Source organism: Caretta caretta, chromosome 8, assembly GCF_965140235.1.
Source record: "Caretta caretta isolate rCarCar2 chromosome 8, rCarCar1.hap1, whole genome shotgun sequence".
NCBI classification, from domain to species: Eukaryota; Metazoa; Chordata; order Testudines; family Cheloniidae; genus Caretta; species Caretta caretta.
The window spans coordinates 29,913,147-29,927,389 of record NC_134213.1 but is presented as its reverse complement, the minus strand read 5'-3'; the positions used below and the strand labels follow the sequence as shown (position 1 = coordinate 29,927,389).

General features: G+C 43.5%; 1 protein-coding gene across 1 annotated transcript in view; it reads left to right on the top strand.

Annotated features, from left to right (window-relative positions):
* SLIT3 (slit guidance ligand 3) overlaps positions 1-14,243 on the top strand; it is an 806,608-nt gene that overhangs the window by 665,165 nt on the left and 127,200 nt on the right. The window contains exons 21-23 of the mRNA XM_048861176.2: positions 1,268-1,336; positions 2,125-2,196; positions 2,382-2,453. Coding sequence (XP_048717133.1) covers positions 1,268-1,336; positions 2,125-2,196; positions 2,382-2,453 — 213 coding nt within the window. The remainder of the gene's footprint in view (positions 1-1,267; positions 1,337-2,124; positions 2,197-2,381; positions 2,454-14,243) is intronic.

The following is a 14,243-nucleotide window of genomic DNA, read 5'->3' as shown; positions in this document are numbered from 1 at the left end:
TTAAGTGATGATTTGAGTGTCTCTGGTATAAGGACACTTGTAATTAACCCAGACCTATTACAATCTTTATATATTTCATTAAATAATGAAATGTGTTTAAGGAGTAAGTGGTCATAACTTTGGAAGAGAACATTATAGTCCAGCATGTATTGTGTGTATTCAGGTAGCTCCTGTTCAATGATTGGTGCATTTAGTACTTAATCTTAGGGAATAGTTTTCACATCTTGACATGTGGGGATTTCTGTGTACATGAACGTTAATGAGAATTACATGCCCAAGATTGACCATGTTCTCGGGTATAGGTAGAACCTTCCAGGGCTAAAAACTTGTTGTCATGTATTTGGTCTTAAACAGATAATATTTATGTTGATATATACTCCTGGCCATTTAAAATTCCTCCTGTGTTAAAGGCGATTTCTTGCTCTGCAGAGTGAATTCCTGTGAACAACATGTATTTTTTTTAAAGACAAAACTAATTTTTTTCAATGGTGCTGCAGTGCATACCTAGCCTGGAAATACAGTCGATTGTGTTAAGTATACCTGCTGAATGTAGGAGAGATTTTGCGGGGTACAAATGGGAGTTAATCAACCATGACTTGTGTTTTTGAAAATCTCCCCCTGTATTACTGTAGATTGTAAAAATAATAATAAAAAAAAGAAGTCTCAGATAGGAGATTGCTGCAATGAAACTTTTCGAAAATAATCAGATGTTTGGGTTGGCCCTGTTGGAATAAGTGAGGTTCTGATGTACAAATATCAAGGGATGCAACATACTAGATAAGGGTTTATTTAAATACTGTCTGTACAAGCTGTTTGCAGTCGGAGGGCAGACATTGTTCTAATGGGGTAAATTAGCATTTAGAGTTGCTTGTAAAAACTTTAATTAAATATAACCTTATACCAAGAGCACACCATGTGTGATTTTTTTCTCTTTCTATAAGAGTCTTCTATGAAGAGCTAAATGAGCTTTTATTTGAGCTGCAGGTCAAGGGTTCTTGCTATACTCACTTCACATTTCTGAGCAAAGCCACCAACAAGCTACTATGGTGCTTTGCACTGGATACTATGGATTTGTGAAGCAAATAAATTCTAGTGGTGTTTTAGTATAGTTTCAAAGCTGTGATGATTCAAAGATTCCATCCCTAGTTACTACTTTAAAGTTCTAATAGATCCTGCATTTCCCCAAAAATACAAGGGACGCAGCCTGACCTGGCTAAAGTTCATGTTAACGTGTGTGCCTAATCATCCAAATGTGACTCTTTTTCAGATATCTGGAAGGAAACCATTTAACAGCTGTGCCCAAGGAGCTGTTGACCTTCAGACACTTGACACTGATGTAAGAAATGCATGGTTTTAATGCCAGCAAAATTATATGATTCTTTCCTCTGTGTGTCTTGAGCGGAATATGGGGAACTGTCATTGGGAACTCATTTCTGAGTGCCTAGCATGTCAGCAATTGTTTCCTTTAAGTGTTTGTAAAACTATTATGTACTATGTGACTGTAGTTGGGTGTGGCAGATTTACCCGTACAACGCTGGTAGGCTTAAAAGGCAGACATCAATTTCTTATGGTTAAACCATTGCTTATGATATTATAGCACTGGGAAAATGAAGGCACCTAACAAAGCCTTTTCGTTTTTTGATGTAGAAGAAGTGGAGTTGTCGTAACTGTAGGTTCAAAATAGATCCCATCAATCAGACTTTGTTCACCCTAGTACTCTGCAGTAATTGCATGTGTATGTGTGTACAAAATACATACACGCTACCTGTGGAGGAGATATCAATGTGACAAGTTGCAGATCCATGTGATAAATTCATTGTGCGCCTATGACTGCCTCACCTGTCCAGAAATTTCTGCCCAGAAATTTCTTTTACATCCATTGCTTCTATGTTGCAATGCACTGAAAATGTGCCCTAGAAGATGCTTGAGAGTCTCATAGAGAAATACTCAGATGTGCCTTGCTGAGGGATTCTTCCAAGGCTGATTATAAGAGACGATGGCAATTGATAATAGCTAGCTTTGAAAATGCTTACTTTGCTGCTTGAGTCCGTTTTAACATTTAAAAATGACTTGTTTTTAAAGTCATTCATATAAATGATGTATCTGCTGTGTGTATTTCTTTAGTGACTTGAGCAACAACAGCATCAGCATATTGGCCAATTACACCTTCATCAACATGACTCAGCTATCAACGCTGTAAGTAATCAGTGGTTCCGGCATCAGTTTTAATTGTTGTTCAGTACAAAATCAGTTGCATTAAACAACGAGTATCTCTCTTGTTATGTAAACTGATGGCTTTCCATGCTGCTTCTTAAGTAAATTAGTAGCAAAATAACCAAAGAAACATATAATACTGTAACTGCATTTTCTGATTCTCCTAGGATCCTGAGCTACAACAGACTCCGGTGTATTCCAGCCCATGCATTTAATGGACTCAAGTCTCTTCGAGTGTTGTAAGTAATACTTGTTCAATAGGTCTGGGTTACAGCTTATTAGGATGCTGTCGATGACAGCAGGATTCTTAATGAGCAGATGGCTTTTGCTTGATTCAGTACACCATAAATATTTTCACACAATTAGCTTCAATGTACTTGTACTTCTGTGCAACACATCCTGTACCAACTGGTGCATAAGAACAGCCATACTGGGTCAGACCAAAGGTCCATCTTGCCCAGTATCCTGTCTTCTGACAGTGGCCAATGCCAGAGGGAATGAGTAGAACAGGTAATCACCAAGTGATCCATCCCCTGTCGCCCATTCCCAGCTTCTGGCAAACAGAGACTAGGGACACCATCCCTCTCCATCCTGGCTAATAGCCATTGATGGACCTATCCTCCATAAACTTATCTAGTTCTTTTTTGAACCCTGTTATAGTATTGGCCTTCACAACATCCTCTAGCAAAGAGTTCCATAGGTTGACTGTGCATTATGTGAAGAAATACTTCCTTTTGTTTGTTTTAAACCTGCTGCCTATTAATTTCATTTGGTGACCCTTAGTTCTTGTGTTCTGAGAAGGAGTAAATAACACGTCCTTATTTACTTTCTTCATACCAGTCATGATCTTACAGAACTTTAACATATTCCCCCTTAGTTGTCTCTTTACCCAGCTGCAAAGTCCCAGTCTCTCCTCATTTGGCAGCCGTTCCATACCCCTAATCATTTTTGTTGCCCTTTCCAATTCCAATATATCTTTTTTGAGATTGGGCGACCACATCTGCATGCAATATTCAAGATGTGGGCATAGCATGGATTTATATAGAGGCAATATGATATTTTCTGTCTTATTAGGTATCCCTTTCTTAATGCTTCCCAATATTCTCTTTGCTTTTTTGACTGCCTCTGCACGTTGAGTGGATGTTTTCAGAGAACTATCCACGATGACTTCAAGATCTCTTTCTTGAGTGGTAACAGCCAATTTAGATCCCATCATTTTATATGTATAGTTGGGAGTATGTTTCTCAGTGTGCATTACTTTGCATTTATCAACACTGAATTTCATATGCCATTTTGTTGCCCAGTCACCCAGTTTTGAAAGATCCTTTCAAGTCTGCCTGGGACTTAACTATCTTGAGGATTTTTGTATCATCTCCAAATTTTGCCACCTCACTGTTTACTCCTTTTTTCCAGATCATTTATAAATATGTTGAATAGGACTGGGCCCAGTGGCGCTGGAACACTTTTTATAGTGGGGGTGCTGAAAGCCAGCAAAACTCTCCCCAAACATTTTATCTCGTGCGCCCCCTAACCCCACACCACAACCCCATGAGCTGAGGCTGGGAGAAGGGCCGTGTCTCCAGGAGGGGGGACAAGGACAAGGATAAGGGGTTGAGGCTGGGGCCACGGCTGAGGGCAGGCACAGGGCCAGTAGCAGAGCCCTACAAGCTGGCAGCTGGGACCCCGCGTGTGCGCCCGGGAGCAGGGCCAGCACCCAGGACCCACATGCGTGGCTGGGAGCGGGGACCCTGCATGCGCGTCCAGGAGCCGGGCATAGGGCCAGCAGCCAGGATGCAGGACGCCATGTGCATGGGCGGGAGTGGGGCCAGCAGCCAGGAGCGGGCTGACAGCTGGGACCCCCAGGCACAGGGCCAGCAGCCATGATGCAGGACCCTGTGTCCATGGTCAGTCGCTGGGGGGCAGCAGCTGGAACCCCACATATGCAGCCAGGACCATGCATAAAACCTGGGTGTGCTGCAGCACCCCCCACACCCTACTTCCCATGCCTATGACTGGGCCCAGTCTAGACCCCTGGGGGACACGACTATTTACCTCTCTCCATTCTGAAAACTGACCATTTATTCCTACTCTTTGTTTCCTATCTTTTTACCAGTTACCAATCCATGAGAGGACCTTCCCTCTTATCCCATGACAGCTTACTTTGCTTAAGAGCAGGGGTGTCTCAAACATGCAGCCCACAGGCCTCATGCAGCCCACGGAGTTATTTTCTGCGGCCCTCCAAGCTCCCCTGCCTCCTCTCCTCCCCCCCGGAGTTATTTCCTGCAGCCCACCAAACTCTCCTCCCCCAGCTCTTCCTTCCCCCCACCCCAGCGCGCTGCGTCCCCTGCTCCTCTGCCTACCTCCCAGTGCTTTGCCACCAAACAGCTGTTTGGCAGGGCTTAGGACTTTCCAGGAGGGAGGAGCGGAGATGCAGCATGCTCAGAGGAGGAGGTGGAGAAGAGGTGGGGCCGAGGCAGGGATTTGGGGAAGGGGTTGGAATGGGGGCAGGGAAGGGGTGGGAAGAGGCCTACGGAGCAGGGGCAGGGCTTCATGGAAGCTTTCAGTGATGCGGCCCTTGGGCCAATGTACTAGTCCGCATGTGGCCCTCATGGTGATTTGTGTTTGAGATCGCTGCTTAAGAGCCTTTGATGAGGGACCTTGTCAAAGGCTTTCTGAAAATCTAAGTAGACTATATCCACTGAATCCCCTTTGTCCACATGCTTGTTGACCCCCTCAAAGAATTCTAGTAGATTGGTGAGGCATGATTTCCCTTTACATCTAGGTGACGCAGGTGAATAGTAAGCTTTTTCACATGCAGAGAGTAACCATATACTTTCAGTATAAATCTCCTTGCTTTAATATTATGGGGACAAGAATGAGCAAGAAAGGTCTCCATGGGACAGTCTACAGTGTATTTGTCTGCTGGAACACAAAATGGTAACAGCCTGTGCAGAACAGAGGAAAACATCTCTCCATTTATTCCCCTGTGGCCTATAGAAACCGATAGAACTCTAGAGCATGGGTATAATTTTCTAGAGGATGCCTCAGAAACTATAGCAAGTATCTCTTTTTTAAATCCTAAAAGTTTTTAACAAAACTTGAACTTCTGTCGAACCCTATTGAATTTCATAGGACAGTTCCTGGATTGTGTAGTACACGGAAATCAGCGGGAACAGAGATGATTATTCCAGCCAGATATATGGCTTTGTAATGTTCTGGCATGGGAGAGCCAAATTAAGAAGTGACTTCTCCCTGTCAGGCTGAGCAATTAGTGCCTGCAACAGTGATTCTCTGCCTCTTCGAGGATGGGTATAGGTATCTGTTTTCACTGTTCCCAAGGATGGTCAGGTTGGCACGCTGACATTGTAGATTTGGAGGTAGCTGTCTGCCTATGCTGGTTGCCAGGATGGGTCAGCTGATGAGAATCCCCTCTGTGATACAATGCACTGAAAGCATATTATGAGTGGGATCAGAATCATGGGATGAGCATGGGGGGAAGGGCACACGGAACGCAGAAAGCAGGCAAAACTCTAAATTAAGTTGCCACAGCTATATTTGTCTGGTACTCAATGGAAATCAAGAATCAGAGCAGAAACATTCAAATGGCAGGGGAAAGACTGCAACAGGCTGGTTGTGTACTTTACTTTCATATTTCATACCCATGGCTCTGGGAATTGCTGTGATAAATGAGAACCTCTCAGACCAGAGGGAAATGAGGATCCACCATGTAATAATGATACGAGGTTTGATTGTGCAAGACAATCCATAACTCTTCTTGCCCTATTTAGTGGTTTACACCTCAGCTTTATTGTTCCACCCTCCTTGCTACAGCATTCAATAAAAACATTAATTTTTTACTTTAAGGAAATTTTCTTTTGATCATACTTCACAAGAACTTTGCCTCCTGTAAAGAGCCATCATCTCAAATTTGCCACCACCACATACAAACCTGCATTGATCTCTCTTTTTATTATTGTAAATTACTGATCAAACATACATAGGAATGAAAGTGATGTGGTATAATAGGGGTTCTCAAACTATTTCATATAGACCGTATAGTATATCACCATGGACCACCTCCTGTCCCATCTGTGATTGTATAACATATCTGTGGCAACCAAAGCTATCACTTACATGGAGAAGTAACATTACACAAATAATTAATATTTGTAGCTGTTTGTAATGCAGTTTAATAGTAGGGGAAAGGGTTGAGTCAGTACCATGTGACCAGGAGTATGATGTGGAGAGGAGAAACAGGCTTTCCATCTTTTTTTTAATTTGGGCAGTGTGGATGCAAATACATGACTTAAACCCAATGAATGATTAGCAAAAGAAAATATTGGTAAGGAAAATTGCAATCCCTTTATATTTATGGCAGCCCCTTGTCCCAAATCTCCTGTGGTAAGGACAAAATTTACTAGTGTCTTCTTTAATTTTTCTTGGAAGCAAAGTTAGGGAACATAATGGGGGAAAAGGGAACTTCGCTCCATGCTTTTGCCCTCCCCAAATAAAACTAAACTAAACAAAAAACAAAAATCTCCTTTTTTTTTTTGAGACTCCAGACTTGGGGAGTCTTAGCAGTTAGGGGGAATGAGTCCTATTTCTTGAAATCATGGATTTTTCCTTCTTAAAGTGCTCTTTACTTTCCTTGTGACTTCTTGCTCTGCCTTGCTCTCCCAAATTGGATCCCCTTGAAGATGAGGTTCCTTCAGAAAGTTTTGGTCTAAAACTGTTTGGTTGAGTAATATGGAGTGGAACATATAAGGGGAACCTCAAGGGAGGTTCATGCTCTTTAATATCTTTGATTTTTCTGAATTGTTTTACAAATGTTAAGCTACTAACACAGTGTTATGTGGCACACGTTCACCTACCAACATCTCAGAGAGTTGACTTTCACTCTAGTTATCTACAGAGTATTTTGGAACTGCCCATCTAAAGTTATAACCATTGTTAAGACTTGGGGGCTTTGCAGAAGAATATTTTTCCCCTTTGTTAAGTAAGTTCTGGTATAGCATGTAGCAGCAGGATGGCCAAGATTAGTGGTCGCAAAACTTGGCTCCATAGTATGTGTAGCGTAGGAGGAACTTTCAAGTACTCTAAAATAAATGAAACTTCATATTCTTTCTTGTTAGAAGAGTTAAGCTCAAGTCACGCAATACAGATCTGGATTTCAAGCCCCCTAAAGTCTAAGGCTGTTTGGAGCCACAGCTTTCATTGTAAAGGGAGGGATCCATTTGTAAAGTTGGTTTTCAGATTTCAAACACCCATGGGGTGGCCACATCTGAGTGTCACAGTTCAGATCAACTGTATTTGTATTTCACATCCATGGTCCACAAAAAACACCTACTCTAGGCTCCTGGTTCCTTAGTCATCCCCTCTCTTGCATGGAAACCTGTGTGTTTCCCTCCTGATCAGGGATTTATCCAGGCTGCACAGTTCCCTGCCAACACTGTAATATCCTCAAAAAGAAAAGGAGTACTTGTGGCACCTTAGAGACTAACCAATTTATTTGAGCATGAGCTTTCGTGAGCTACAGCTCACTTCATCGGATGCATACCGTGGAAACTGCAGCAGACTTTATATATACACAGAGAATATGAAACAATACCTCCTCCCACCCCACTGTCCTGATCAACATCCTCTACAGCAAACAGGGAAAGATTAAGAATGAGCTCTCAAAAATGGATACTCTCATAAAAAACCAACCTTCCACACAAACTTCCTCGTGGCTGGATTTTACTAAAACTAGACAAGACATTTACAACGCACACTTTGCTTCTCTACAAAAGAAAAAGGACACTAAACTTTCTAAACTACTACATGCTACAAGGGGCCACAGCAATGGTTCCCTCAACCCACCTAGCAATATTGTTAACCTATCCAACTATACTCTCAGCCCAGCAGAAGCAGCTGTTCTATCTCGGGGCCTCTCTTTCTGCCCCTCCACCCCCACGAACATGATACAGTTCTGTGGTGACCTAGAATCCTATTTTCGACGTCTCCGACTCAAGGAATATTTCCAAAATACCTCTGAACAACATACTAATCCACAGAGGTCTCCCTCCAACACTACAGAAAGAGGGATTCTAGATGGACTCCTCCTGAAGGTCGAAACAGCAGACTGGACTTCTACATAGAGTGCTTCCGCCGACGTGCACGGGCTGAAATTGAGGAAAAGCAGCATCACTTGCCCCATAACCTCAGCCATGCGGAACGCAATGCCATCCACAGCCTCAGAAACAACTCTGACATCATAATCAAAAAGGCTGACAAAGGAGGTGCTGTTGTCATCATGAATAGGTCGGAATATGAACAAGAGGCTGCTCGGCAGCTCTCCAACACGAGTTTCTACAAGCCATTACCCTATGATCCCACTGAGAGTTACCAAAAGCAACTAGAATCATAGAATCATAGAATATAAGGGTTGGAAGGGACCCCAGAAGGTCATCTAGTCCAACCCCCTGCTCAAAGCAGGACCAATTCCCAGTTAAATCATCCCAGCCAGGGCTTTGTCAAGCCTGACCTTAAAAACCTCTAAGGAAGGAGATTCTACCACCTCCCTAGGTAACGCATTCCAGTGTTTCACCACCCTCATAGTGAAAAAGTTTTTCCTAATATCCAATCTAAACCTCCCCCACTGCAGCTTGAGACCATTACTCCTCGTTCTGTCATCTGATACCATTGAGAACAGTCTAGAGCCATCCTCTTTGGAACCCCCTTTCAGGTAGTTGAAAACAGCTATCAAATCCCCCCTCATTCTTCTCTTCTGCAGGCTAAACAATCCCAGCTCCCTCAGCCTCTCCTCATAACTCATATGTTCCAGACCCCTAATCATTTTTGTTGCCCTTCACTGGACTCTCTCCAATTTATCCACATCCTTCTTGAAGTGTGGGGCCCAAAACTGGACACAGTACTCCAGATGAGGCCTCACCAATGTCGAATAGAGGGGAACGATCACGTCCCTCGATCTGCTCGCTATGCCCCTACTTATACATCCCAAAATGCCATTGGCCTTCTTGGCAACAAGGGCACACTGCTGACTCATATCCAGCTTCTCGTCCACTGTCACCCCTAGGTCCTTTTCCGCAGAACTGCTGCCTAGCCATTCGGTCCCTAGTCTGTAGCTGTGCATTGGGTTCTTCCGTCCTAAGTGCAGGACCCTGCACTTATCCTTATTGAACCTCATCAGATTTCTTTTGGCCCAATCCTCCAATTTGTCTAGGTCCCTCTGTATCCTATCCCTCCCCTCCAGCGTATCTACCACTCCTCCCAGTTTAGTATCATCCGCAAATTTGCTGAGAGTGCAATCCACACCATCCTCCAGATCATTTATGAAGATATTGAACAAAACCGGCCCCAGGACCGACCCTTGGGGCACACCACTTGATACCGGCTGCCAACTAGACATGGAGCCATTGATCACTACCCGTTGAGCCCGACAATCTAGCCAGCTTTCTACCCACCTTGTAGTGCATTCATCCAGCCCATACTTCCTTAACTTGCTGACAAGAATACTGTGGGAGACCGTGTCAAAAGCTTTGCTAAAGTCAAGAAACAATACATCCACTGCTTTCCCTTCATCCACAGAACCAGTAATCTCATCATAGAAGGCGATTAGATTAGTCAGGCATGACCTTCCCTTGGTGAATCCATGCTGGCTACATCATTTGCTCAAGAAACTTCCTGAAAAAGCACAAGATCAAATCCGCACAGACACACCCCTGGAACCCCGACCTGGGATATTCTATCTACTACCCAAGATCCATAAACCTGGAAATCCTGGGCGCCCCATCATCTCAGGCATTGGCACCCTGACAGCAGGATTGTCTGGCTATGTAGACTCCCTCCTCAGGCCCTACGCTACCAGCACTCCCAGCTACCTTCGAGACACCACTGACTTCCTGAGGAAACTTCAATCCATCGGTGATCTTCCTGATAACACCATCCTGGCTACTATGGATGTAGAAGCCCTCTACACCAACATTCCACACAAAGATGGACTACAAGCCGTCAAGAACACTATCCCCGATAATGTCACGGCTAACCTGGTGGCTGAACTTTGTGACTTTGTCCTTACCCATAACTATTTCACATTTGGGGACAATGTATACCTTCAGATCAGCGGCACTGCTATGGGTACCCGCATGGTCCCACAGTATGCCAACATTTTTATGGCTGATTTAGAACAACGCTTCCTCAGCTCTCATCCCTTAAAGCCCCTACTCTACTTGCGCTATATTGATGACATCTTCATCATCTGGACCCATGGAAAAGAAGCCCTTGAGGAATTCCACCATGATTTCAACAATTTCCATCCCACCACCAACCTCAGCCTGATCCAGTCCACACAAGAGATCCACTTCCTGGACACTACAGTGCTAATAAACAATGGTCACATAAACACCACCCTATACCGGAAACCTACTGACCGCTATTCCTACCTGCATGCCTCCAGCTTTCACCCTGACCGCACCACACGATCCATCGTCTACAGCCAAGCTCTGCGATACAACCGCATTTGCTCCAACCCCTCAGACAGAGACAAACACCTACAAGATCTCTGTCAAGCTTTCTTACAACTACAATACCCACCTGCAGAAGTAAAGAAACAGATTGATAGAGCCAGAAGAGTTCCCAGAAGTTACCTGCTACGGGACAGGCCTAACAAAGAAAATAACAGAACGCCACTAGCCGTCACCTTCAGCCCCCAACTAAAACCCCTCCAACGCATTATTAAGGATCTACAACCTATCCTAAAGGATGACTCAACACTCTCACAAGTCTTGGGAGACAGGCCAGTCCTTGCCTACAGACAGCCCCGCAACCTGAAGCAAATACTCACCAACAACCACATACCACACAACAGAACCACTAACCCAGGAACTTATCCTTGCAACAAAGCCCGTTGCCAATTGTGCCCACATATCTATTCAGGGGACACCATCACAGGGCCTAATAACATCAGCCACACTATCAGAGGCTCGTTCACCTGCACATCCACCAATGTGATATATGCCATCATGTGCCAGCAATGCCCCTCTGCCATGTACATTGGTCAAACTGGACAGTCTCTACGTAAAAGAATAAATGGACACAAATCAGATGTCAAGAATTATAACATTCATAAACCAGTCGGAGAACACTTCAATCTCTCTGGTCACGCAATCACAGACATGAAGGTCGCTATCTTAAAACAAAAAAACTTCAAATCCAGACTCCAGCGAGAAACTGCTGAATTGGAATTCATTTGCAAATTGGATACTATTAATTTAGGCTTAAATAGAGACTGGGAGTGGCTAAGTCATTATGCAAGGTAGCCTGTTTCCTCTTGGTTTTTCCTACCCCCCCCCCCAGATGTTCTGGTTTAACTTGGATTTAAACTTGGAGAGTGGTCAGTTTGGATGAGCTATTACCAGCAGGAGAGTGAGTTTGTGTGTGTATGGGGGTGGGGGGGATGTGAGAAAACCTGGATTTGTGCAGGAAATAGCCCGACTTGATTATGTAAAGAGTTGTCACTTTGGATGGGCTAGCACCAGCAGGAGAGTGAATTTGTGGGGGGGGGGTGGAGGGTGAGAAAACCTGGATTTGTGCTGGAAATGGCCCACCTGATGATCACTTTAGATAAGCTATTACCAGCAGGTTTCAGAGGAACAGCCGTGTTAGTCTGTATTCGCAAAAAGAAAAGGAGTACTTGTGGCACCTTAGAGACTAACCAATTTATTTGAGCATGAGCTTTCGTGAGCTACAGTGAGCTGTAGCTCACGAAAGCTCATGCTCAAATAAATTGGTTAGTCTCTAAGGTGCCACAAGTACTCCTTTTCTTATTACCAGCAGGAGAGTGGGGTGGGAGGAGGTATTGTTTCATATTCTCTGTGTATATATAAAGTCTGCTGCAGTTTCCACGGTATGCATCCGATGAAGTGAGCTGTAGCTCACGAAAGCTCATGCTCAAATAAATTGGTTAGTCTCTAAGGTGCCACAAGTACTCCTTTTCTTTTTGCGAATACAGACTAACACGGCTGTTACTCTGAAACCTGTAATATCCTCAGTAAGTGAGACTACCTAAACAGGCCAATGTCTACATTTTGCTTTCTCTCCGAAGACTTATGAATAGTGTTGCCACATAAGTTCAGTCTTTACTTTATAGAGTTTGGGCCTTGAACTTCAGATTCCAGGAACAGTGTGTTTGGGGGGCAGATTTGCATTCACCTCCCCCTCGATATTTCCCAGCAAATCCACTTTACATGTATTATCGCAAAAGACCATTCTTGTCTGCCATATTGTTCAAGGTAGTCCTTTGATCACCCACACCATAATATAAACCAAGAATGAAGAAACCTAAGTTCTTTTCTCAGCTCTGCCACTGATTCTGTGAAGTTGGGCAGGATTCCTACCTGCTCTGTGCCTCAGTTTCCCCAGGGTTAAAATCAGCATGTCACTTTTACCTACTTTTGCGAAGTGATTTGGGATTTTCTATTCAAAACGGCAGTAGAGGTGCCAAATATTTTTGTTATTAGCGTAACTGTCTGTCCCCTTTGGTTTGATCTTGCATTGATTTGTTCCTGCTAAGCTGTACAGATGACAAGTTTCTACATATTAAATGAAACACTGGGGAGGAAAGTAAACCAGGGTTACTGCAGTGGTGGGAGTTCTTCATGTTCAAACTTATAGTTCCTCATGTTACTGATAAGGAAAATCCTTCCGGCCATAATCACATAAATAATGACTGATTGTGAAGGTCGAGGCTGGTAAGGAGGCTTACAGAGGTTAATGCTCCTAGACTAGAGTGGGTTTCATTGTTTCAGTGAGCATTGTTCTGGAGAGCAGAAGGTCTGCTGCCTGCATTTTTGAGCCACAGGACAGTATTTTCTGAGCACTGAGAGTTATTTATCTCCACACCTCCAGTCGGAAATAAGAGGATTTGGGATAGAGCTAAGTACTGTGCACCCCACTGAACACTTACCTCACAGAGCTATTTGTCAGACAGTGACTGATTGCTTTCTGGGGGATTTGCTACCGCTGGCTAAAATGCTGCAGTGGGACTTCGGAGGAATAAGATTTATGAAAGGAAAATCTTCCCATAGCTCTGACCTTTCTATTAGGTTTGATTTTAGGTGAATGCAGCGCTCATGAAGAATGCCAGACTAATAGCCTTGGAGATTGAAGACCTTTCTTTCTCCACCAAACAGCTACATCATGGGCACCCACAGCATGATCTACCCCAAACTGCCCTTTCAAGGTGCTAAATTCTGCCCTGGTGAGAAGAATAGTGAAATCTCCATGCTTGGCCTCCGTAGAGACATCAGTGAATGTGCCAATTGGGTGGGGGTCATTTGTCCACTGGTCACTGGACTGAGACATTCAGCTTTTCTCACAGGCCTCTAACCATCAAGTCTGGCTGTGACTAGAGCTCAGCGAATAGCTGATTTTTCGGTTCAATGGCTAAAATGGGAAATCCAGGGGGGAAATAGGTTCATTTCAAACAAAATTGAATTTTTTTTCAGTTTTTCTTGTCAAAACAAAAAAATATTGTTTGGGTCAAGGAAAACAATTGGAAATGAAAGGTCATTGAAACCACATTTTCAGAATGTTTGCGTTCATGTTTTTTTTTTTTTCAGTTGAAACTATTTGCTGAATGTGACGCAAATTCGCAAATCGTTTCAGTGCCCCAAAAAATTATTTTTTGCAAATTTACTGTTCATTGAACATTTTTTGCTTACCTCTAGTTGTGACCAAAACGTATTGCTACATATTAATTGGTAGTTTAACGGTAAAAGATTCTGTGTGCCATTCATCATCCTTGTGACTATTCATTTGCAAACCTCTGCTCCTAATTAAACATTATATGTAAGCTCCTGAAATTTTAAGATGTCGTGTGTTTTCATTCTGCAGTGTAGTTGGGCTGAAGAGAAGAAATCATGTTCTGTTCCTTACTTTGAAGGCATACCCTTTCTATTAGCATTGTATGTGATCATTCCTGCATTTTAGAGCCTAAGGTAATCAATTCAGACTAAAACAGGAAAGAATGG